Raw genomic sequence first — 25,815 nt, 5'->3', positions numbered from 1 at the left:
CCTCTTACGTACCTGCCACTGGCCACTGTTGGAAGACGGGATCCTGGGCAAGATGGACCATTGATCTGACAGTGTGGCTGTTCTTATGGCTGGTGTTCAATTTCAGCTTATGATTTTTACAAACACATTGAAATATTTTAACGAGTTCCCTGATTTTTAAAAAGTCTAAATTCTTTTTTATCTAAGTGTTAATATAAACATGTTCAGAGATGAGGCCAGTAACTGGAATGTTATGGGTGAATTTCATCCCTGTACAGAGGCAGCACGCACACACACACACACACCCAATCATCATTTTAATCTACTTAAAGACGTATTTTAAGTACATAAGTGGGTTTAAAGTGGTGCCTTGGCCTGGTGCTGACTCTCTGCACTAGGATGATTTTCACCCTAAGAGAACAAAACAAAAAAAATCCTATATTTGTAACCACATATAAAATAGAGATTAAAGTATTTTATTGTAACTCATTGAAATACAAGTGTGAACTGTAAGCATAGTTTTTAAAGACAAATCAATTTAGAGTTAGAGAAAGCAGAATCCAGACATAGTCTTGCATGTACAATTCTAATATTTGTTACCATGAAATGATTATTTCTTTAATATTTTAGAAGAACAAAGAGAATGCTTGTTAGGTTCTCTCACTTTAAAGGTTATGTATCTTCTGCAGGCTTTTACAAGCTTTGGCAACCAATGTATCAATAACATAAAAAAAGTCTCACTCAACCAAATTAATGGTAATTTCATCTATTTTTCACTACAACTGTCTAATATTTCATACATCAGAAGCTTAGATTACCTGCTCAATTTCATTTTCATCATAAATCAAAACATTAATATAAAATAATTCTGACATCTCTAAAGAGTGTTTGTTTAATTTTGAGAGGTTTATACTGCAGCAGTCTCCTAAGACATGTTTTCACAATAAGGTGTCTTTGGTACAGATTTCTCAGTTCATAATATTAGTAAAGAACAAATGCTAATTAATGGGTTGACTTATTGATCTCGGTATAAACACTGCACTAATATAGGGTGAGGACACAGGAGCTGTTGAGATGCAGGACTTAGGAATTCGTAGGGCTATGGAACAGTGAAATTCCTTTAATGACTTTTTAGAGATTATGGGATGTGAGGGAAACACACACATTAGACATGAGTTTGCCATGTGAGGTGTTAGCAGACAAAGCCAATCTGCCTTTGGGCTGCAGAGCCATCATGTCCCAGAGCAGGAAAGTGACAGAGCTGGCTAGAACCCTTGGAGCGATCACTCCTGGAATGCTGCTTTCAGATCTTGGCATTTCACTACCAGAAAAGGTGAATTATAGGGGTGCTGGAGACGAGCAGTAAAACGGATTGGGCGTTTGGAAGACCTGAATTGTTTAGGATGGGCCAAAGGTTTATACATAGTTATAACTAGGTGAAATTGAAGAAAAGAACAATTATGATAGCAGGACATTTTCTTAACAGATGGCCAAGGGCTTTAATCAACAAACAGATGATTTCCAGTAGTGATTTGTTTAAGACTGAATGGAATGGAACATTGGAGTAGATACTGTCGGGAACAATCCTCCAAAGTTTCAGTCCCCCAAGACCTGGAGAAGATGGGACATAGGCTCTGAAGTCACGTGGAGTACGTCTGCACAGCATGTTGGAGCAACCATCCCAGCCTGGACTAGCAGGTCTCACACTAGTGCTCTAGAAACAGCTTTAGAGACAGCTCTGGGAAGCTTCAGCTCGAGCTGAAGCTCAGGTCCTGGAGCCTGAGGGTTTGGTTGGGCTTTTATCAACCTGGGCTGAGAGACGTGCTCCCGTGCACTCCAAAATGCCATATAGACACACTCTGAGGCGCTTTGAAAATGTTACTTAAGAAGAGTGAAAAGTTCTTTTCCCTCTATCTCTAATTCCTGAGCCTCTACAAAGCCTGGTAAAACCACAGGAGAACCAGAAAATAGATGTAGCTCAGTTACCATCATTCTATAACCACTGATATTTTGGCATTGAGAAAGACAAACCCCAGGAATTAGACTTTTTTGGTTTTTTCTCATAGGGTTTCTGTGTTTTTATCAATTCTCTCAGCTCAGCCTCCTCTTTTGCACACCAATGTGCTCTTTCATCTTTCTCACAAAACATGGCTTTTACCTTTGGAAGCTTCTCAGCCTTTTCATATACCTCATTGGTGTAGAACGGTTGGTCATTATTCCTCTCCACCATATCAGCAATCTTAGTCATCAGCTCGTCAGCCTGGGCAGCCCGTTCCGCCCATGTAGCTTTATTGTTGAAAGCGCAGTATCGGCCCTGACACTGTTCGATCAGCTGCAGAAGCTGTTTGTTATCTGAGTGGGAGATATACTCCTCCAGGGTTCCACTCCTTAAGTCCTCTCTGTGGGTGAATAAGATGATCGTGTAATTCAAGGCTTTGGGGCCAAAAATCTCTTGTACTCTCCTCACGGCGCGCTGGTCTTCCTCAGTGAAACGGCCCAGCTGGGTCACCAGCACCAGAGCGTGGGGGCCTGGGGAGGAGAGCGCGACGCAGCGACAGATCTCATGGATGGTTTGTTCATCAGAGTCCTTGGTGTCAAAAATAGCAGGTGTGTTGATAACCACAAACTTCCTTCCATTCCAGTCCCTGCAGCCTTCACTGCACGTCTTAGTAACAGATGTTGCCTTCAGTACAGACTTAAACTTCTCCTGCCCAAGGATGGTGTTTCCTGTCGCACTTTTCCCACCTCCACTCTTACCGACGAGGATGATCCTCAGGTCTGATTCCCCAGTGAGTCGGCTGCCGCTCCCCGGCCCTGTTGGGAACAAGTGTGACAGATTCAAAACATCACTGCTCAGGTACCAGAGAGGTGGCAGAGAACTAAGATTTGTGGCTCCAAATGACTCATGCTGAAAGAGAAGTGAGCTTACGTCTCATCCTAGTGAGCCTTTATACACTGGGAAAACATTGCTCAACACAAACACTTTGCACCATCTGGTTAGGACAGACCTAGGATTGGAGGACTAGGGATGCTGCATTCAGGACTGAGGCCTGTCAATGGAGCTGTGTTCGGTCCCAGATAGAAGCAGTGGACAAAGACTGGAGTTTATTGGCACAGCCATGGGTCCAAGACTGGAGAAGCGCCGGATGCAGCAAGTTGGGGCCGATTTGAAATGAGGCTGGAACAGGGTAAACCAGGGATAAAGAGGTGGATGGGGAGGGAAGGCTGCAGCCCCAGGATTGAAAGGGGACAGGTGCTGTGAAATCAGATTGAGGTTCATGGGCAGATCTTTGGGATACGTGTGCATGTCACTTGACTCTGTGCCCAGTGTGGGGAGTGAAAGATCCCCAGGAGCAGGCCGAGCCCTTTCGGAGAGATTGGCAGCATCCCCAAGAGGAGGTAACCCCAGCGCCCACCCTGCAGCTCACCTTATCCAGCCAGGTCTCAGTAACAATGTCTATGTAAGGGGTCGGCAGCCTTCGGCACCCGGTTGCCGACCCCTGAATCTATAGACTCAGAAGATTCTCCGAATTACCAGCAGGTGCAGTATCCTGTATCTCAGTAAGATCAAGGAACTAGCAACATCCCTAAGCCAAGACATAGCTGTCTACACCCAATGTGCTGGACTCTTCCCAGCCAGGGATCAGGCCTGGCCATGGAGCAGAGAAAGCTGGTGTCAGTGACCTCCCACGCACAGAATGGGGGACACATGGGTCTGTCTGTGGGGTTGGATATCACTGACCACAACACAGGCTGTCTCCAGGCTCGGTGCTGGTAGCTCCGTGTGCCAATGGAGAGCGTGCTGAGCTGCTGCTTCTCACCCTCACTGGGCACCTGCTGCCTGCCTACCAGGGGCAGGGCAGGGCAGGGAAGGGAGAAGGCAGAGGGGAGGGTATGGACGGGAGGGAGGGGCCTGAGAAGAAAAGCAGAGGGGCAGGGGCAGGGCTGGTAACCGGTGTGAGGGTGGGGGGCTCACAGGAATGGACAGTAGAGGGAATAGGGGGTGTGGGAGGAACATAGGGTGGAGAGGAGCTGCCGGGTCCCAGTCCCACCACCAGGGCAGACTGAGCCCCTGCTGCCACTGCTCATGGGAAGGGCTGGGGTGTGGCCTGAGCTCCTGCCGGTAGCAAGAGGCCAGGGGGAAGCTGGATGAGGAAATGGGGCCCTGTGAGGAGCTCCCCTCTTGAGGGTGTGGAGCACGTGACCCAGAGCTCAAGCTGATACCTGAGAGCAAGGAGGGGGCAGAAGAGAGAGAATGAGAGGTTGGGAGGGAGAGGAGGTGGCAGTGGACATGGGGCTGGAATTAGCAAGGAGAGAGGGAGGAGGGGGTCGCAGTGACTGCAGGGGTCACTGGAAGGAGGTTGGGGACACAGTAAGAGGAGAGGGAAGGGGAAAGGGAGGCTGTGGGTCTGAGATTTGAGCTCGAGCACTCATTCTGCACACAGACTAAAACAGAGATGGCTGGGTGCTGCTCCCACTCCCCTGGGTTCCTGCCTGGGGGTCCCTGCTGACACCACCTCTGTGGGTTGGGGGTGGGGGCATGTTCTGTGTGTGTGATCTGCTGCCACCCCACGTCAGCTCTATGAGGGTGGTGGCGAGACCCTGCACCCAGGGTCCTAGGCTGCGGTGGTGATTGAGCCGGATTTCCAATTAGGCACAGTAGGCACATGCCTGGGGGCGCCAGCATTCTAGGGGTGTCTATAAGTTAAAAGTGGGTTAAAAGTTTCATTTTTTATGGAACACGCCAGGGTCAGTGGTGGGGGGGATGGGCGCTGAAGATGCTGTGCCTAAGGGTGCATAAGGTGCAAATCTGTCCCTGAGCGGTAGCGGTAGGTGCTCTGCTCTGCTCTGCTCAGCAGGGCGTGAGGTGCATCCTCCTGGGCAGGACCCAGCTGCCTGAAGCCTGGCCACAGTGATCCAGAGAGGAGGGAGGCCCCAGCCCACACAAAGAGGAGCAATGGCAGGACCCCACCAGCCCAGCACCCAGCCCTTGTGTTCCTGGCCCCACCCTTCACCACCCTAGGCCTGGGCACGGCAGCAGCAGCAGAGCCATGGCACGGAGTGAAGAGAGAGACAAGCATTAAACCAAGAGAGGGGAAACTGCATAACAAAAGAATTTCCCCTCATACAAGTACTGCAGTGCAATCTCTTAATTGTGAAAGTGCAACATACAAATGTAGAATTATTTTTTGTTACATAACTGCAATCAAAACTAAAATAATGTAAAACTTTAGAGCCTACAAGTCCACTCAGTCCTACTTCTTGTTCAGCCAATCGCTCAGACAAACAAGTTTGTTTACATTTATGGGAGATAATGCTGCCTGCTTCTTATTTACATCACCTGAAAGTGAGAACAGGCATTCACATGGTACTGGTGTAGCTGGCCTTGCAAGATATTTACATGCCAGAATGCTAAAAATGTGTATGCCTCTTCATGCTTCAGCCACCATTCCAGAGAACATGCTTCCATGTTGATGATGCTCGTTAAAAAAATAATGCATTAATTACAGTTGTGACTGAATGCCTCAGGGAAGAATTGTATGTCTCCTGCTCTGTTTTTACCTGCATTCTGTCATATATTTCATGTTATAGCTGTCTCAGATGATGATCCAGCACATGTTGTTCATTTTAAGAACACTTTCACTGCAGATTTGACAACACACAAAGAAGGTACCAATGTGAAATGTCTATAGATAACTACTGCACTCGACTCAAGGTTTAAGAATCTGAAGTGCCTTCCAAAATCCAAGAGGGATGAGGTGTGGAGCATGCTTTCGTAAGTCTTAAAAGAGCAGCATGCTGATGCAGAAACTACAGAACCCAAACCACCAAAAAAGAAAATCAACCTTCTGCTGGTGGCATCTGACTCAGATGATGAAAATGAATGTGTGCAAGTCCAAACTGCTTTGGATTGTTATTGAGCAGAACCCATCATCAGCATGGACACATGTCATCTATAATGGTGGTTGAAGCATGAAGGGACATATTAATCTTTAGCACATCTAGCACATAAATATCTTGTGATGCCAGCTACAACAGTGCCATGCAAATGCCTGTTCTCACTTTGAGGTGACACTGGAAATAAGAAGCAGGCAGCATTATCTCCTGCAAACGTAAACAAACTTGTTTGTCTGAGCCATTGGCTGAACAAGAAGTAGGACTGAGTGGACTTGTAGACTCTAAAGTTTTACATTGTTTTAGTTTTGAGTTCTTAATTCCACATTTGTAAGTTCAACTTTCATGATAAAGAGATTGCACTAAAGTGCTTGTATGAGTTGAACTGAAATATTATTTCTTTTGTTTCTTTTTTACAGTGCAAACATTTGTAATAAAAATAAATATAAAGTGAGTATTGTACACTTTGTATTCTGTGTTGTAATTGAAATTGATATATTTGAAAAATGTGGAAAACATCCAAAATATTTAAATAAATGCATTCTCTTATTTACAATGCACTTAACTGTGATTAATTTTTTTAGTCGCTTGAGAGCCCTAGTTTTTTCATTTTTATAATTAGGCTAGAAGATGAAATGGGGAAGGAGGGGACAAGCAAGGAGGGTGAGCCTGGGTATGACAACTGGCCACGCATGCTCTAAAACACTTTCAGTACAAGGGCCTCAGTTCACTGGAGGGTTTCACATAATGGAGTACAGAGTCAGGGAAATGGTAGGACCATCCAGTTTAATAGTTCTTTCTCCAGCATCTCACCTTTATATTTCATTAGTCTCCTCCCCACCAAATAGAAATTAATTTACCTTTGCGGTCAGTGAAAGCAACCTCACAGACCTGTTTACAAGTAAGTGACATCAAAGTGAAGGACACTTCAATTAAAAGCCTCTCAGGAGTGTGACAAACTGGTTGCTTAATGGAAATAGTCATTTAATATTGGTGGCATTGAATTGGATTCAGTACATTTGGGAATACTTTGGGGGTAATTTCAAGACCTGTTTGCCTGATAAATTGATCTCTTGTCAAGGTTTCACTGTATGTGATGCTGATAAAGAGAAATTGCCAATTTCATTTACTGACCCTTATCAAATGTTCTATACTGGGCTGCTCTACACTAGAAAGTTAGGTCGACCCAGCTCCATTGCTCAGGGGCATGAAAAAGTCACACCCTGGAGAGAGGTAGTTAAGCTAACCTGAGCTCCAGTGTAGACAGAGCTAAGTCGAGAGAAGAAGTCTTCCATTGACCTAGTGACCACCTCTCAGAGAGATGGGTTCACGACAGTGATGGAAGAACTCCTCCTGTCAGCGCAGTAAGTGCCTATACTGCCACTGTTGCATTTCTAGTGTAGACACAGCCTGAGATAGGTGTGGGTCTCTGAGTGGCTCAGATGCAGGATTTAAGACTAAGCAAGTTTGAAAATTTTACCCTTAGTCTCCAGGTGCTATAGGAAAACAAATGCTTATGAGTCTGTCGGGTGACAGAGCAGCAAAATTCCTCTCATGACTTTCTAGAGTCTGTGAGGGTGTTAGGGAAACAATTTAGAAGTCAGTTTGCAATCTGACATGTCAGCAGAAAAAGCCAATATGACTTTGGGTTGCAGAGGCATAATGTCCAAGAGCAGAGCAGGGAGAGAGCCCCTAGGGCTTGGAGAGTGATTACAATTGGAATATTGCATTCAGATCTCAACACTTCATCACCAGGCAGGGTAAGTTACAGGGGTTCTAGAGAACAGCAATAAAACCGATTGGCGTTTTGGAAGGATGGACTTGTTGGGTGGCTCAAGTATTTATAACCAAGAATAACGGTATAATACTGAACCAAAAGAAACTGTAAGGTAACGGAAAACCTTCCGAACAGATGGAACCATCTCATAAGTGATAAAAGCCCCATCAAAAACTTGTATAAAACTAATTTGGAAAAAAAAAGGAGAATGCAGAGTAGGGAACAATTCAACATTTCCCCAATATATACATTCAACGTGAATTAGTAGGTCTCTTCCATCCACCTCTAATTTCATTGACACTATGAAATCTGGTAAAAACACACAGGAGAACTACAAAATGGATGCAACTCAATCCCAATAACTGGGATGGTGCTGAGCACCTGAAAGACTGGGCTTGTCTACACTACCCACTGGATCGTGATAATTGACTTCCGAGCGCTCTCATGTCAACTCTGGTACTCCACCAGAATGAGGAGCACAAGCGTAGTAGACGAGAGAGCATCAGCTGATGATTTATTGCACTGAAGACACTGCGCTAAGGAGATCTAAGTACGTCGACTTCAGCTACGCTATTCACGTAGCTGGAGTTATGCATCTTAGATCAACCCCACGCGATAGTGTAGATAAGCCCTGAGGTACCTAACATACAATGAAACCTACTTTTGTTTACTTCTGTCAGCAGTGTTGTTTCCTCCCCCCGCCCAAATGGGATTTACCTGGTTCCCCGGATGAGTGCTCTTCCTCTTGAGCTGTTTCCTGCATACCCATTTCCATTCCATCTTCCACTTCATCCATCTTATCTTTACTTTTATCTGTCTCATCTTTTTTTAGAAGCTTCTCAGGGGATTTACACATCTGATATTTATGCTTCTCCTCCACCATACGAGCAATCTTAGTCATCAGCTCGTCAGCCTGGGCAGCCCGTTCCGCCCATGTAACTTTATTGTTGAAAGCGCAGTATCGGCCCTGATACTGTTGGATCAGCTGCAGAAGCTGTTTGTTATCTGCGTGGAAGATATACTGCTCCAGGGCTCCACTCTGAAAGTCTTCTTTGTGGGTGAATAAGATGACTGTGTACTTCATGGCCTCAGAGCCAAAAATCTCTTGTACTCTCCTCACGGCGTGCCGGTCTTCCTCAGTGAAACGGCCCAGGTGAATCACCAGCACCAGAGCGTAGGGGTCTACAGAGGAGAGCTTGACACAGCGACAGATCTCATGGGTTGTTTGTTCATCACAGTCCTCGGTGTCAAAAATAGCAGGCGTGTCGATAACCACAACCTTCCTTCCATTCCAGGTCCTGCTGCCTTCACTACATGTCTGAGTAATGGGCGTTGCCGCCAGTACGGACTTAAACTCCTCCCGCCCAAGGATGGTGTTTCCTGTTGCACTTTTCCCACCTCCAGTCTTACCGACGAGGATGATCCTCAGTTCTGATTCCCCAGTGAGTTGGCTGCTGCTCTCCGGCCCTGTTGGGAACAAGTGTGACAGATTCAGAACATCCCTGCGCAGGTACCAAAGAGGGGGCAGAGAACTAAGTTTTGTGGCCCTGTGCTCACACTTGACTTAATGCTTTAACCTCTATGGGAGGGTAAATGGGCTACTGATCAAGTCAGTAAATCCTAGAGGTCTTGGATCCAAATGGCTCCCGCTGAAAGTGAAGTGAGCTCACGTCTCATCCTAGTGAACCTTTATACACCGGAAAAACCTCGCACAGCCCAGCACAGCACTCTGCACCATCTGGTGAGGACAGACCTAGGACTGGAGGACTGGGGAGTGCTGCATTCAGGACTGAGGCCTGTCAATGGAGCTGTGTTTGGTCCCAGACAGAAGCAGCAGACAAGGACTGGAGTTTATTGGCACAGCTGTGGGTCCAAGGCTGGAGAAGCACCAGATCTTGTAAGTTGGGGCTGATTTGTAATGAGGACTGGGACAGGGTGAATTGAGGGTAAGGAGGGAAGAATGGAGCCTGTGACAAAGTGGGGGATTTTCTTGTTTTTTCCTTGTTTTCTGATGGTTTGCATGCAGAGGGGGTGGGACTCAGTTTCCCTGGGTGTTACTGGTTTAACGAGGTGAGGGGAGAGGGAGTTTGTTGTTACAGAGGTCGGGAGAGGGAACTTGGGACCCCAGCCAATGGCCGGGAGGATGGAGACCCCAGGGACTGGTGACTGGGTGTCCCAGCTCAGGAGTCGCAGCCAGTTCTGGCCAGTGGGAGGACAATGGGCTGTGGGGAGAGGACCCCGGTGACCTGACCAGCCGGTTCCAGCCCGAGGGGCCAGAGGAGGGCTGAGAGGAGAGGAGACCCAGGCCTGTCTTTATGACCCTGTTTACCTGGAGAGAAGACAATGGACAGAGGGGGCTTGGGGCCGGGGGTATCAGAGGCCCAGCTGGGAAGCAGGGGGGCTCGGGGCTGGAGAGGGGGAGCAGGCAGAGCCCCCCTGGCTGCAGGGGGACTGGGATGTGCTGGGCTGAGGGAGCCAGGCCTGAGGCCGGAGAGTTTCCTGTGCTGTGTTCAGATGCTCAATAAACCCTCCTGTGTTACGCTGGCTGAGAGTCGCTCCCGTCTAGAGAACAGGGGGCATTATTCCCTTTAGGGGTGAGGAGGCCCGGGGGTTCCAGAGTGAGGGAACTCCCTGAGGGGGCCCATGGCAGAGACAGACGTGCTAAGGCTCAGAGAGGTGCGGCTCCAGGAGGTGGAGGGGCCTGACCCCAAGAGAGGGTGGACCCCCCGAGAAGGGCTGTGTCACTGAAAGGGGCACCCCCCACGGACCACACAGGGCCAAAAGTGGGCCTGATCTGTGAGTCCATGACAAAGCCCCAGGACTGAAACAGGACAGGTTGCTGAGAGTTCAGACTGAGGTTCATGAATGGATCTTTGAGACACAGTTGCATGTCACATAATTCCATGCCTATTGTAGGAAGTGAAAGATTCCCTGGATTGTATTCAATTCCAAACGTGAAACCAGCACGCACAGGCATGAATCCTGCTACTGCTTGGCAAGAGTACAAATATATACAATATGTGGCCAGCTGTTCGGGATAAACCGATGGCTGGGGGAATAGGGGGTACTGCAGTTCAAGAATGAAATAGGAAGCTGGGTGGCAGGCGAGAACCGAAGTTCCTGAGCCAAGCTGCAAGAAAATGTTGCTTATCACCTGAGAGCACTGGCCCATTACTCTGGGTAAAGCAGTGGATATTTTGTTCACCAGTGTCCTGTGCTTGAGAGGAGTACTTTGGTAAACGGGATGATGGAAGACTGGCAGCCTGTGGGGTAGTGTTAAGATAGATACATGTGAGCTGGATTATGGTAAAGTGTGTATCTGTGGTTGGAAGAGTAGAGATTATGTACTGGCAGGTGGTCTGACTTTTCATATTTTTTGCTTTTGTGGGTTTGTCAGTTATATTGGGTGTAGGAAACTAACTGCTTCACTGAAATGTTTTTGGTTATGAATCTCCTAGGTTTGTAAAGGCTTAAGTGGGAGTGGAGTGGTGCGCAGACCTTTCAGGAGAAAGCTGGAGGTGCAGATGCCAAGGAGAAGAGGTACATGTTATATGTCAGCAGCTGCACATGAACCTTAAGAACATAAGAACAGCCATACTGGGTCAGACCAAGGGTCCATCTAGCCCAATATCCTGTCTACCGATAGTGGACAGTGCCAGGTGCCCCAGAGGGAATGAACAGAACAGAGAATCATCAAGTGATCCATCCCCTGTCACCCAATCCCAGCTTCTGGCAAACAGAGCCATTGATGGACCTGTCCTCCATGAATTTATCTAGTTCTTTTTTTAACCCTGTTATAGTTTTGGCCTTCACAACATCCTCTGGCAAGGAGTTCCACAGGTTGACTGTGCATTGTGTGAAGAAATACTTCCTTTTGTTTGTGGCTATGAGAAGAAGTAAATAATACTTCCCTATTTACTTTCTTCATACCAGTCATGATTTTATAGACCTCTGTCATTGTCAGAGTCAACACCCTCACTTGAAACTGGGGGGTTTCAAAGTGAGGACCCGCATGTCTTCCCCCCACCCCAAAATCCTAGGGTAGGTCTCCCCTTTGCTGCCACCACCTCGGTCAATTACATGGGCCGGGACACCCCTGTTTTCCCCCTGTCTCCCTTCAAAGACACTCCCTGGGAACACAGATCAACTCACAGAGGAGGAACCTTCCCCCTCCCCTCTCTTCCCTCTCTCCAGCCTGCTCCGGAGAGAGAGATACCTTGATTCAAACTCCTTGAATCTCTACACACAGGGAAGCAGCCCACTTCCCCCCTCCCTCTCTCCTAGCCACTCTGGAGAGATACACAACGATTCAACTCTGTGAATCACCGAGAGAGAATGTCTTAGCCCCTCCCCCTATATCCACAGTAGAAGGGATTTAATCAAATCTTTATAGAAAGAATTTATTAAAAGAAAAACAAGAAAATACAGAATCTCTATGAGTCCAAGCTGGACACTCATAGGGTATAACTTTGCTAAGTTCTGGAGAGAATCCTCTCTCTTTCTCAGTACAACAAAACAGGCAGAATTAAGAATAATCAATAACAAACACACAGAATTGCAAACATAGGATTATTGGATAATGACACAAAGTATCTTTCTAATACTCACTATCTTGACTAGAAGAAATTAGTTCAGAAAGGTAGAAACTTGTAGACTTGATTAAAACATCTGGACTCTTGTAACTCCAAACGGCTAAAGGCAATACACACACACACAGAGGGAAAAAATTCCCTCCCAGGAATTTCAAATTCTCTTCCCTGATTGGTCCTCAGGTCAGGTGCCTACCAGGTACTATGTTTAACCCTTTACTAACTATTCATGACAGTCATATCCCCCCTTAGTCTCCTCTTTTCCAAGCTGAAAAATCCAAATGTTATTAATCTCTCCTCATATGGAAGCTGTTCCATACCCCAATGATCTTTGTTGCCCTTTTCTATACCTTTTCCAATACTAATACATCTTTTTAAAGATGGGGTGACCAGATCTGCACACAGTATTCAAGATGTGGGTGTATCAAGGATTTATGTAGAGGCAATATGATATTTTCTGTCTTATTATCTGTCCCTTTCTTAATGATTCCCAACATTCTGTTCACTTTTTTGACTGCCACTGCACATTGAGTGGATATTTTGAGAGAACTATCCACAATGACTCCACAATCTCTTTCTTGCGTGGTAACAGCTAATTTAGACCCCATCAGTTTATATATATAGTTGTGTGAGATCCCTTTGTAGCTCTTCGCAGTCTGCCTGGGACTTAACTATCCTGAGTAGTTTTGTATCATCTGAAAATTTTGCCACCTCACTGTTTACCCCTTTTTTCCAGATCATTTATGAATATGTTGAATAGGACTGGTAACAGAACAGACCCCTGGGGGACACCACTATTTACCTCTCTCCATTCTGAAAACTGACCATTTATTCTTATCCTTTGTTTCCTAGCTTTTAACCAGTTTCTAATCCATGAGAGGACCTTCCCTCTTATCCTATGACAGCTTACTTTGCTTAAGAGCCTTTAGGGAGAGACTTTGTCAAAGGCTTTCTGGAAATCTAAGTACACTATATCCACTGAATCCCCCTTGTCCACATGCTTGTTGAGCCTCTCAAAATTTTTTAGTAGATTGGTGAGGCATGATTTCCCTTTACAAAAAACATGTTGACTCTTCCCCAAGAAATCGTGTTCATCTAGGTGTCTGATAATTCTGTTCTTTACTATAGTTTCTACCAATTTGCCTGGTACTGAAGTCAGGCTTACCAGCCTGTAACTGCCAGGATCGCCTCTGGAGCCCCTTTTTAAAAACTGGCATCACATTAGCTACCCTCCAGTCATCTGGTACAGAAGCTGATTTAAATGATAGGTTACAGATGACAGTTAGTCCTGCAATTTCACATTTGAGTTCCTTCAGTACTCTTGGGTGAATCCCATGTGGTCCTGGTGACTTATTGCTGTTTAATTTATCGATTTGTTCCAAAACCTCCTCTAATGACACCTCAATCTGGGACAGTTCCTCAGATTTGTCACCTTCCTCTGTCATGCACAGTGGCACATAAAGTTTATGCATCAGCAACAGTTAACACATAACAGAGTTTATTGTTGTGAGCTGGGTTAAACTTTGCTGTGGTTTGAGTTAAAACTTTGCTCTTAAGATTGTTGTAAGAAATATCTAAGGGGCCAGACCTATAACAAGGCCTAATAGAATCTGCTCAGAAACTAGCATCATGTGGTGGGGGGCTCCACTGGCTTTTGTGACCAGTGTGTGTGTGTGTGTGTGTGTGTGTGTGTGTGTGTGTGAGTGTGAGTGAGTGAGAGAGAGATGAAAGCCAAGCAGTAACCTATGAACACAGTGGGGTTTCTGCTTTCCTTCTTCTTCCAGCCCTTAGCTGTGCCCTGGCCAGCTCAGATACGTTGCTTGCTCAAAACCACATATCAAGGCTGGTACCAGGTCTGGATAGCTCAGTGTCTATTCTGGGGGTAGGTTCTGCAGCACCATCAGAGCTGGGCCTCCTAAGCTGCCTGCTCATAGCCCCCCTTTCTGTCCCTGCTCCTAGCCATTCCTCTGAGCTGCAATGTTGAGTTGAGCCAAATAAGCCGCCCAGGGAGCATCATTTGAGCTGGGGCAGCCCAACCTCTCCCCTGTGGGCCTCTGTGGGTTCCCAGCAGGGCAGGAATCTGTTGTAAATGTTCAGTCTTTCCCAAGTCCTCTGGCTGGCTCAGTTCCCCATTCAGGAAGGTGCCTTCCCCTGGGTCTGTGACTCTTTGATTTCCTTCTGCAGCTGAATTTTTAGCTTCATACGTCCTTGTTGCAGCTTGTCTTGTTTGGAAAGTTCAAAATTGGCCAAATTCTGTTTAGTCTCTTCTATTTAATGGAAAAACTTCTTGTGTGTGTCAGTGAGATTGTTGGTCAGCACATCATAGACTCATAGACTCTAAGGTCAGAAGGGATCATTATGATCATCTAGTCTGACCTCCTGCACAATGCAGGCCACAGAATCTCATCCACCCACTCCTGGAACAAACCCCATAACCTATGTCTGAGTTATTGAAGTCCTCAAATTGTGGTTTAAATACCTCAAGGTGCAGAGAATCCTCCAGCAAGTGACCGGGCCCCACGCTGCAGAGGAAGGCGAAAAACCTCCAAGGCCTCTGCCAATCTGCCCTGGAGGAAAATTCCTTCCTGACCCCAAATATGGCGATCAGTTAAACCCTGAGCATGTGGGCAAGACTCACCAGCCAGCACCCAGGAAAGAATTCTCTGTAGTAACTCAGATCCCACCCCATCTAACATCCCATCATAGACCACTGGGCATACTTACCTGCTGATAATCAAAGATTATCAGGGAAGATGAGAACAGTACCCTGATCATTTTCGTTGCCCTCCGCTGGACATTCTTCAATTTGTCCATATACCTTCTATAGTGGGAGGCCCCAAACTGGATGTAATACTCCAGGTGCGGCCTCACCAGTGCTGAATAGAGGGGAATAATCACTTCCCTCGATCTGCTAGCAATACTCCTACTAATGCAGCCCAATATGCTGTTAGCCTTCTTGACATCAAGGGCACACAATTGATACCCATCTTCTCGTCCAGTGTAATCCCCAGGTTCTTTTTGGCAGAACTTCTGCTTAGCCAGTCAGTCCCCAGCATGTAGCAGTGAATGGTATTCTTCCTTCCTATCTGCAGGACTATGCACTTGTCCTTGTTGAACCTCATCAGGTTTCTTTTGGCCTAATCCTCCAGTTTCTCTAGGTCACTCTGGACCCTATCCCTATCCTCAAGCATATCTATCTCTCCCCCCAGCTTAGTCTCATCTGCAAACTTGATGAGGGTGGAATCCAACACATCATCCAGATCATTAATGAAGATGTTGAACAAAACCAACCTCAGGACCCACTCCTGGAGCACTCTGCTTGATACCGGCTACCAGGGCTGGCTCTAGCATTTTTGCCGCTCCAAGCAGAAAAAAAAAAAAGCCGCAATCGCAATCGGCGGCAGCTCTGCCGCCGCTTCATTCTTTAGTGGCAATTTGGTGGCAGGTCCTTTGCTCTGAGAGGGAGTGAGGGACCTGCCGCCGAATTGCCGCTGAAGAGTCAGACATGCCACCCCTCTCCGTTGGCTGCTCCAAGCACCTGCTTGCTGCACTGGTGCCTGGAGCCGGCCCTGCCAGCTGCCAACTGGATACCGAGCCGTTGATCAGTATCCATTGAGCCCAATGATTTAGCCAGATTTATATCAACCTTATAATCCATTCATCCAAACCATACTTCCTTAACTTGCTGGCAAGAATACTGTGGGAGACTGTTGTGATGTTGCACCCCATAATGCTTTATAGAAATATGCTTATCAGAGTAAATATGACATAACTGGAATATGTTTTATGCTAGATATGCCATGTAACAGATCTTTGCAAAGGTTATGTTCTGATACACGTATTCAGCCTATTCGTATGCATGTATCATTTTTATATCTGAAGTTATGAGCGTTGGCTCTGTGCTTGTTTTCAAAGTGTTTGCTGTAGGAAACACCTAAGGCAGATTTGGTCAACATAGTGTGAAGGGGTTATTCAAGTAATTGGGAGAACTTGGCCAACAATGAACTTTGATAGACGCCAATCCATATCTGAGCTCTCCTGGGTTTATGCCTGTAGAGAACTGTGTCACGCATGGACATGTGACTTGCCTATGTGACTCCAAAACTCCATCTTGTAGCTATGATTCTACACAGGGGGAGAGAGGGGTTTCCAACCACAAGAAACAAACGATATAAAGCCCTGAGAGACCCCTTCATTTTGTCTTCAGCTGGCACAAAAGATAGCCTCTCCACCCCAAAGAGATACCTGAAAGAAACTGGAACAAAGGACAGTAATCACAGGTGTGTGAGTGATTGCTGGACCCAGACTAGGAGGAAGTCTAGTCTGTAAAAGAGGGTTATTGGAACATCTCTGAGGGTGAGACTTACCTGCATTCCGTTTCTGACTGTATTAGGTGTAGACTTGCTGCCAGGGAAAACGGGCTCAGAGATAGTCTCAGCACATCAGGTGGCAGTTCCCAAAGGGGTTTCTGTGACCCAGCCCATCGCAACTGTATCAAAATCTTTGCTAAAGTCAAGGTATATCACGTCCACTGCTTTCCCCATATCCACAGAGCCAGTTATCTCATCATAGAAGGCAATCAGGTTGGTTAGGCATGATTTGCCCATGATGAGTCCATGCTGACAGTTCCTGATCACCTTCCTCTCCTCCAAGTGCTTCAAAATGGATTCCTTGAGGACCTGCTCCATGATTTTTCTGGGGATTGAGGTGAGGCTGATCAGTCTGTAGTTCCCTGTACTCTTCATCTTCTCTTTTTTAAAGATGGGCTCTATATTTGCCTGTTTCTAATCATCCAGACCACCCTGGATTGCCATGAATTTTCAGATATAATGGCCAGTGGCTCTCCAATCACATCAAGCAACTCCCTCAGCACTCTCAGATGCATTGCATCCAGTCCCATGGACTTATGCATGTCCAGGTTTTCTAAATAGAACTTAACCTGGAGGGATAGCTCAGTGGTTTGAGCATTGGCCTGCTAAACCCAGGGTTGTGAGTTCAATCCTTGAGGGGGCCACTTAGGGATCTGGGGCAAAAATTGGTCCTGCTAGTGAAGGCAGGGGGCTGGACTCAATGACCTTTCAAGGTCCCTTCCAGTTCTAGGAGATTGGTATATCTCCAATTATTACCTTTTCACCACTGAGGGCTGCTCACCTCCTCCCCATTCTGTGCTGCCCAGTGCAGCAGTCTGGGAACTGAACTTGTCCATGAAAACCGAGGCAAAAAAAGAATCGAGAACTTTAGCTTTTTCCACATCATAGAATCTCAGGGTTGGAAGGGACCTCAGGAGGTCTCTAGTCCAACCCCCTGCTCAAAGCAGGACCGACCTCAACTAAATCATCCCAGCCAGGGCTTTGTCAAGCCTGACCTTAAAAACCTCTGAGGAAGGAGATTCCCCCCCCCCAGGGAACCCGTTCCAGTGCTTCACCACCCTCCTACTGGAAAAGTTTTTCCTAATGTCCAACCTAAACCTCCCTGTAGAAAGGGGACGACTCACTGGTCCGTCGCCTCCTGCTGGTTGTCCTGAGAATTAGCTCTCCAGCCTCCTGAGGGCCCTCTGCACTCCGGTGTCCCGCTTGCTTCAGGCCCCATGTTCCTTCCGAACCTCGGTGCCTCTCTACATCAGGGTTCTGCCCCCTGCAGTCTGGTTCTCCCCTCCCCCGGGAATCCCCACCCTCTATCCCCACCTTGCCTCAGCGTGTACTGCCAGTCCTCATCTAGCCCCTGCACACTGGGGCTGACTGCAGTCCATATGGCTCATCATCGGGAAGGAGGGTTTGGATATGCTGCCTTTGCCTACCCTTGGGCTGCCCCTCCGTAACCCCAGTACACACTTTAGGCCATCAGCAAGGCCTGCAGGCTGGGGGTTTTCCAGCTTGGCGCTTGCCAGTTCCTCTGCCCATTACCAAGCCCTGCTTCATTCTAGGTACCCTGGTGAGCTCCCCAGAAGACAGGCCCATCTCTCTCAACAGCTAGACAGAGACTGCCTGAACTCCTGGCTCCCAGCCTTTTATAGGGCCAGCTGTGGCCTGATTGGGGCGTGGCCCCAGCTGTGGCTGCTTCCCCAATCAGCCCAGCCTTTAGCTCGCAGCCCCAGCCCTCTCCCAGGCTGGCTGTAACCTTTCAGGCCCAGAGCAGGTGACCACCCCTCTACACGCCCCCACTGCAACTTGAGACCATTGCTCCTTGTTCTCTCATCTGGTACCACTGAGAACAGTCTAGATCCATCCTCTTTGGAACCCCCTTTCAGGTAGTTGAAAGCAGCTATCAAATCCCCCCTCATTCTTCTCTTCTGCAGACTAAACAATCCCAGTTCCCTCAGCCTCTCTTCATAAGTCATGTGCTCCAGCCCTCTAATCGTTGTTGCCCTCCACTGGACTCTCTCCAATTTTTCCACATCCTTCTTGTAGTGAGGGGCCCAAAACTGGACACAGTACTCCAGATGAAGCCTCACCAGTGCTGAATAGAGGGGAATGATCACATCCCTCGATATGCTGGCAAAGCCCCTACTTATACAGCCCAAAATGCCATTAGCCTTCTTGGCAACAAGGGCACACTGCTGACTCATATCCAGCTTCTTGTCCACTGTAACCTCTAGGTCCTTTTCTGCAGAACTGCTGCCAAGCCATTCGGTCCCTAGTCTGTAGCAGTACATGGGATTCTTCCATCCTATCATCAGAATCATCTGTCACTAGGTTGCCTCCCCCATTCAGTGAGGTTCCAACACTTTCCCTGACCTTCTTGTTGCTAACATAGCTGTAGAAGCCCGTCATTTAAACTTTCACATCCCTTACTAGCTGCAACTCCAATCAGACCTTCCTGATTACACCCCTGCATGCTTGAGCAATATTTTTATACTCCTCCCCAGTCATCTGTCCAAGTTTCCATTTCTTGTAAGCTTCATTTTTGTGTTTAAACTCAGCAAAGACTTCTCTGTTAAGCCAAGCTGGTCACTTACCATATTTGCTCTTCTTTCTGCACATCAGGATGGTTTGTTCCTGCAACCTCAATAAGAGTTCTTTAATGTACAGCCAGTTCTCCTGGACTCCTTTCCCCCTCATGTTATTTTCCCAGGGGATCCTGCCCATCAGTTCCCTGAGGGAGTCAAAGTCTGCTTCTCTGAAGTCCAGGGTCCATATTCTCCTGCTCTCCTTTCTTCCTTGTGTCAGGATCCTGAACTCGACCATCTCATGACAGGGTTATAAGTCTACTGACAGATTAATTTATGATGTGCCTGGTGTAGTTAGTGAAGAACTGATACACTTGGCTCACAGGCTTGTGGCAGCCATAGTAGGCTTCCTAAGACCCTCTGGGAAAAACTATCAGACCTGGTGGAGGTGGAGTGTAATTAGCCGGGACAACAAATTCTTGGCTGGGGGAGGACTCCAGGGTTTGGGGTTCATGTCCCCCCACCTCCCACAGAGCTCTGGGCTCCAGGCCCCCGCTGCCTCTGGAGTGAGATTAACATATTAAAAAATAATGTGTTAATCGTGCTGTGAATTAATCCTTAACTGACAGCCCTAGTGCAAAGTGGAAGGTCATGGGCACTTATCAGTTGGAAGTGACAGAGGGAGAAGTAAGATCTGGGTATATTGGTTGATGACTACGAGCTGCCATTGTGATGCAGCTGTGAAAAAAGGCTAATTCAGTCCTAGGATGCATCAGGCGCAGTATTTCTAGTAGAGACAGGGAAGTGTATTACCGTTGTACAAGGCACCGGTGAGATTTCATCTGGAATCCTGGGTGCAATTCTGGTCTCCCATGTTTAGCAAAGATGAATCCAAAGAAGAACCGGTTCAGAGAAGGGCTGTTAGGATGACCGGAGGAATGGAGAAACTGCCTTACAGAAGGAGACTTAAGGATCTTGGCTTCTTTAGCCTAATAAAACGAAGGCTGAGGGGAGGTGTGATGCTCTCTATAAATACATCAGAGGGGTCAATACCAGGGAGAGAAAGTGCTAGTTAAGTTAAGGGACAGTGGTAGTACAAGAACAAATGGCTATAAACTGGCCATCAACAAGTTTAGGTTTGAAGTTAGATGAAAGTTGCTAACCACCAGAGGTGGGAAGTTCTGGAACAGCCTTCCAAGGGGAGTAGTGGGGGCAAAAAACCTAATTTGTTTCAAGACTGAGCTTGATTAGTAGGGCTATCAAGTGATTAAAACTATTAGTCATGGTCAATCACAGTTTTGGATGCATTGGATAAAAAGATGGTTATGTGTAGCTATTGCAAGGCTAAGTTCCAACATCATCAAAGTATTTCAAGTCTGCAGCACCAGTACATGCTAAACATGCTTTCACCTTGAGTTCTTGTGCTACAGATAAACCACTGACAGCAAATGAATCCCACCAGCTATGACAGATTTTCAGGATTGCTACAAACCCATGAATCAAACAAAGTACAACCAATGCTATTGCAAAGTGAATAGCTATGGACTGCAGACCACTCAATATTGTAAACAACAGTACTCCTGTTTTTTTTAGAGGCCTAAGAGATATTATTCAAATTGCATCTTCCAATCAGTCATATACCTTGCCCTCCCATTGCATCAGGAACACATGACCTATATTGCAAGGAAAAGACTACAAAGTTGGAGCTTTTGAAAATGCACGAGCTGTTGCTTTGACTGGTGATCACTGGACATCCTGGAGCAATCACAGCTATCTTGGAGTCATAGCACAACTGCCTGATGCTGCATGGACACTGCAGTCATTTGCTTTAATAGTAACACATACTGAAGAGAGACATTATGCTAAAACATGTGTAGAGCTTTTCTTGGATGTTGCGAAAGAATGGAAAGGTCAAGAAAAGGTAACAACAATTAGTACTAACAGTTCAATCAAAACTGTGATTATTCACAACTAATTTTTTTCATCATGATTCACTTGTTTTGAATTAATCACTGAGTTAACTGCAATTAATTGACTGCCCTAGTTGAAGCTTTAGTAGAGAAGAGAATGATCAGGCACATAGATGAACACAATTTATTGGGGAAGTCAACATGACTTATGTAAAGGGCTATCATGCCTTACCAATCTATTAGCATTTTTTCAGGGCATCAGCTGTGTGGACAGGGGTGATCCAGTGGCTATAGTGTACTTGGACTTTCAGAAAGCCTTTGACAAAGTTCCTCACCAAAGGTTCTTAAGCAAAATAAGCTGTTATGTGATAAAAGGAAAGGTCCTCTCATGGATTGGTAACTGGTTAAAAGATAGGAAACAAAGGGTAGGAATAAAAGGTCAGTTTTCAGAATGGAGAGAGGTAAAAGACGGTTACTCACCTGTAGTAACTGTTGTTCTTCGAGATGTGTTGCTCCAATCCATTCCAGTTAGGTGTGCGCGCCGTGCGTGCACGGCTTCTCCGGAACTTTTTTACCCTAGCTACTCCGGCGGGCCGGCTGGCGCCCCCTGGAGTGGCGCCGCTATGGCGCCGGTATATACTCCAGCCGGCCCGTCTGCTCCTCAGTTCCTTCTTGCCGGCTACTCCGACAGTGGGGAAGGAGGGCGGGTCTGGAATGGATTGGAGCAACACATCTCGAAGAACAACAGTTACTACAGGTGAGTAACTGTCTTTTCTTCTTCGAGTGATTGCTCCTATGCATTCCAGTTAGGTGATTCCCAAGCCTTACCTAGGCGGTGGGGTCGGAGTGAGACGTGGCGGAGTGTAATACCGCAGAGCCGAAGGCTGCGTCGTTTCTAGACTGCTGCACCAACGCGTAGTGGGAGGCAAAGGTGTGGACCGAAGACCAGGTGGCCGCTCTGCAGATGTCCTGGATAGGGACATGGGCCAGGAAGGCGGTAGACGAGGCGTGCGCTCTCGTGGAGTGAGCGGTGAGGCGGCACGGTGTCACGTGAGCCAGCTCGTAGCATGTCCGGATGCATTGCGTTACCCAGGAGGAGATGCGCTGGGAAGAGACCGGCTCGCCTTTCATGCGATCGGCGACTGCTACGAAGAGCTGTGTGGAACGCCGGAAGGGCTTCGTCCGCTCGATGTAAAAAGCAAGCGCTCGACGGACGTCGAGGGTGTGGAGCTGTTGTTCCCGAGGCGTGGTATGGGGCTTCGGGAAGAAGACCGGAAGAAAGATGTCTTGATTAAGGTGGAAAGCCGAGACCACCTTTGGCAGGAAGGCCGGGTGAGGACGAAGCTGCACCTTATCTGCGTGGAAGACGGTGTAGGGCGGGCCCACCGTCAACGCTCGGAGCTCCGATACTCGTCTTGCCGATGTTATGGCAACCAGGAAGGCCGCCTTCCAGGAGAGGTAAAGGAGAGAGCATGTGGCCTAGGCTCGAATGGTGGACACATGAGTCTGGCCAGGACGAGGTTCAAGTCCCAGGTCGGGGCAGGGCGTCGAACCGGCGGGTATAAGCGGTCGAGGCCTTTCAGGAAGCGGGAGACCATCGGATTGGAAAAGACGGAGCGACTCTCCACCGACGGACGAAAGGCGGACACTGCTGCGAGGTGGACCCTCAAGGAGGAAACCGCCAAACCTTGCTCCTTAAGGTAGTAGAGGTAGTCCAGGATGGTAGGGACCGGTACCACGAATGGGTTGAGCCCCTGTTGGTCACACCAGAGTGCGAACCTCTTCCATTTCGCCAGGTAGGTGGAACGAGTGGAAGGCTTTCTGCTTTCCAACAGGACCTGCTGTACGGCCGCCGAACAATCCCTCTCTGCGTGGGTCAACCACGCAGGTACCAGGCTGTAAGATGGAGGGACTGCAGGTTCGGATGGTGGAGCCTGCCGAAGTCCTGCGTAATGAGGTCCGGCCATAACGGGAGTGGGATGGGATCCCGAACGGAGAGCTCGAGGAGCAGGGTGTACCAATGCTGCCTCGGCCAGGCCGGAGCCACGAGTATGACGGTGGTTCGATCCCTCCGAAGCTTCTGGAGCACTCTGTGTACGAGCGGGAACGGAGGGAAGGCGTAGAGGAGGTGAGTCTCCCAGGGATACAGGAAGGCGTCCGACAGAGAGCCCGGCGAGTGACCCCGGAACGAGCAGAACTGGAGACACTTCCTGTTCGCCTTGGAGGCGAAGAGGTCGACCCGGGGAAACCCCCACCTCTGGAAGATCGTGTGTGCAACGTCGGGACGAAGGGACCACTCGTGGGAGAGAAACGACCTGCTGAGATGGTCGGCCAGCGTGTTCTGCACTCCCGGAAGAAAAGACGCTTCCAGGTGAATGGAGTGGGTCACGCAGAAGTCCCACAGGAGGATCGCTTCCTTGGAGAGGGGGGACGAGCGGGCTCCGCCCTGCTTGTTCACGTAGAACATTGCTGTCGTATTGTCCGTGAACACTGTCACACAGCGGCCGTGCAGGTTGGACCGAAAGGTGTGACATGCTAAGCGGATCGCTCGGAGCTCGCGGACATTGATGTGGAGTGCGAGCTCGTGCGCTGACCAGAGGCCTTGAGTGTGAAGGTCCCCCAGGTGAGCCCCCCATCCGAGCGCAGAGGCGTCCGTGGTCAACGTTGCAGATGGCCGAGGAGGGTGGAATGGGACTCCGGCGCACACGACCTCCGGGTCGAGCCACCAGCGGAGGGAGTCGAGGGTCGACCTGTTGACCGTGACCACCATGTCGATGGAGTCGCGATGCGGGCGGTACACCGTCGCGAGCCAGGACTGGAACGGACGGAGGTGGAGCCGCGCATACGCGGTGACATACGTACATGATGCCATGTGGCCTAGGAGGCGAAGGCATGACCGCACCGTCGTAGTTGGGAAATTGACGAGGTCCCGGATGAGGGAGACCATTGTCTGGTGCCGAGCCCGAGGGAGAGAGGCTCTGGCCACCGTGGAGTCGAGGACCGCGCCGATGAATTCGACGCGCTGTGTCGGAATCAAAGTGGACTTGTCGATGTTGATGAGAAAGCCGAGCCGCCGAAAGAGAGCCAGGATCTCTGTCAGCTGATTCCCCACCAGTTGTCGGGACTGACCTCGAATGAGCCAGTCGTCCAGATACGGGTAAACATGTATCTGACTCCGTCGTAGGGCTGCGGCGACGACCGCCATGCATTTGGTGAACACTCTGGGGGCGGTCGATAGGCCGAACGGCAACACGGCAAACTGGTAGTGGGCGTCGTTGACCACAAACCGAAGGTAGCGCCGATGAGGAGGGTAGATCGCGACATGGAAGTATGCGTCCTTCATGTCGAGGGCAGCAAACCAGTCTCCCGGATCCAGGGAGGGAATGATGGTCCCCAAGGTGACCATGCGGAACTTGGGCTTGAGCAGGTATCTGTTCAGCCCGCGAAGGTCCAGGATAGGACGTAGCCCGCCTTTCGCCTTGGGGATGAGGAAATACCTGGAGTAAAATCCCCTGCCCCGCCTGGAGGGAGGCACCTCCTCGATGGCACCCACGCGCAACAGAGTCTGGACCTCTTGTATGAGGACCTGCTCGTGAGAGGGGTCCCTGAAGAGGGACAGGGAAGGTGGGTGGGAAGGAGGGGGTGAAACAAACTGGAGACGGTATCCCGAGTGGACCGTGCTGAGTACCCAGCTGTCCGACGTCACCCGGGACCACGCCGAGAAGAAGCGGGAGAGGCGGTCGTGAAATAAACGGGAAGGATCCGGAGGGGAGAGTGATGTGCAGCCCTCGTGTGTCCCATCAAAAGGGTTGCTTGGCCGCGTGCGGGGCTTTGGAAGCGGCCTGGCCCTGGTTTCGGCGGTTGCCCGATGGGCGACGGCGATTTTGGGCCGGTCGCCGAGCCGGGTAGGGTCGGTACCGTGACTGATACCGGGAAGGCTGTGGGCGGAATGGCCTGCGCTGCGTCACCGGCGTATGCATACCGAGTGTACGTATCGCCACCCGGCCATCCTTTAGAGACTGGATCCACGAGTCCGTCTTCTCCGAGAATAATCCCTTGGTGTCAAAGGGCAAATCCTGGAGAGTATACTGTACTTCCGGAGGCAGGGTAGAAGATTGGAGCCAGGCGATGCGCCGCATCGTGACCCCCGATGCTAAAGTGCGTGCCCCTGAGTCCGCCACGTCAAGGGCGGCTGTAATGGAGGACCGAGAGGATCGCCTCCCTTCTTCCAACATCGTGGTGAAGTCCTGGTGGGATGTCGACGGCAGAAGGTCCGAGAACTTGTCCAGAGACGTGAGTATGTCAAACACGTATCTGGCCAGGAGGACCAGCTGGTTGCCAATCCTCATCTGCAGACCCCCCGCAGAATAGACCTTTCGGCCGAGTAGGTCCATCCGTCGTGCGTCCTTTGACTTTGGAGCAGGGGCCGGCTGGCCGTTTCGCTCTCTATCATTGACGGACTGTACAACTAGGGAGTCCGGTGCCGGATGCACATACAAGTACTCATAACCCGTGGGAGGGACTGAGTACTTTCTTTCGACGCCACGGGCTGTGGGAGGCACAGATGCGGGCGTTTGCCAAATAGTGGTGGCGTTCCTTTGGACTGTGCGCACAAAAGGTAGCGCAACCCGTACTGGCATGTCTGACCCTACCACGTTTGTGATAGGGTCCTCGTCCTCCTTTACCTCCTCCACCGGGAGGGCCATAGCCGTCGCCACACGGTGGAGCAGGTCCTGATGCGCCTTCGCATCAACGGGGGGCGGCTCCTTTGACGCCGCG

At 48.8% G+C, this 25,815-nt stretch overlaps 1 protein-coding gene across 1 annotated transcript; it reads right to left on the bottom strand.

The window, feature by feature from the left end:
* Window positions 1–487: 487 nt before the first annotated feature.
* Window positions 488–25,742, bottom strand: LOC123363309 (GTPase IMAP family member 8-like). Its single transcript, XM_045004169.1, has 3 exons — window positions 25,019–25,742; window positions 8,369–9,118; window positions 488–2,793 (listed from the first exon to the last, which is right to left on the bottom strand). The coding sequence occupies exons 1-3, from the start codon at window positions 25,740–25,742 to the stop codon at window positions 1,973–1,975; spliced, it is 2,295 nt and encodes a 764-aa protein (XP_044860104.1). The 3' UTR covers window positions 488–1,972.
* Window positions 25,743–25,815: the final 73 nt, after the last annotated feature.

Source organism: Mauremys mutica, chromosome 2, assembly GCF_020497125.1.
Source record: "Mauremys mutica isolate MM-2020 ecotype Southern chromosome 2, ASM2049712v1, whole genome shotgun sequence".
Lineage (NCBI taxonomy): Eukaryota > Metazoa > Chordata > Testudines > Geoemydidae > Mauremys > Mauremys mutica.
Note: the sequence above shows the minus strand (reverse complement) of the source record. Positions and strands in the feature narration are given on the sequence as shown.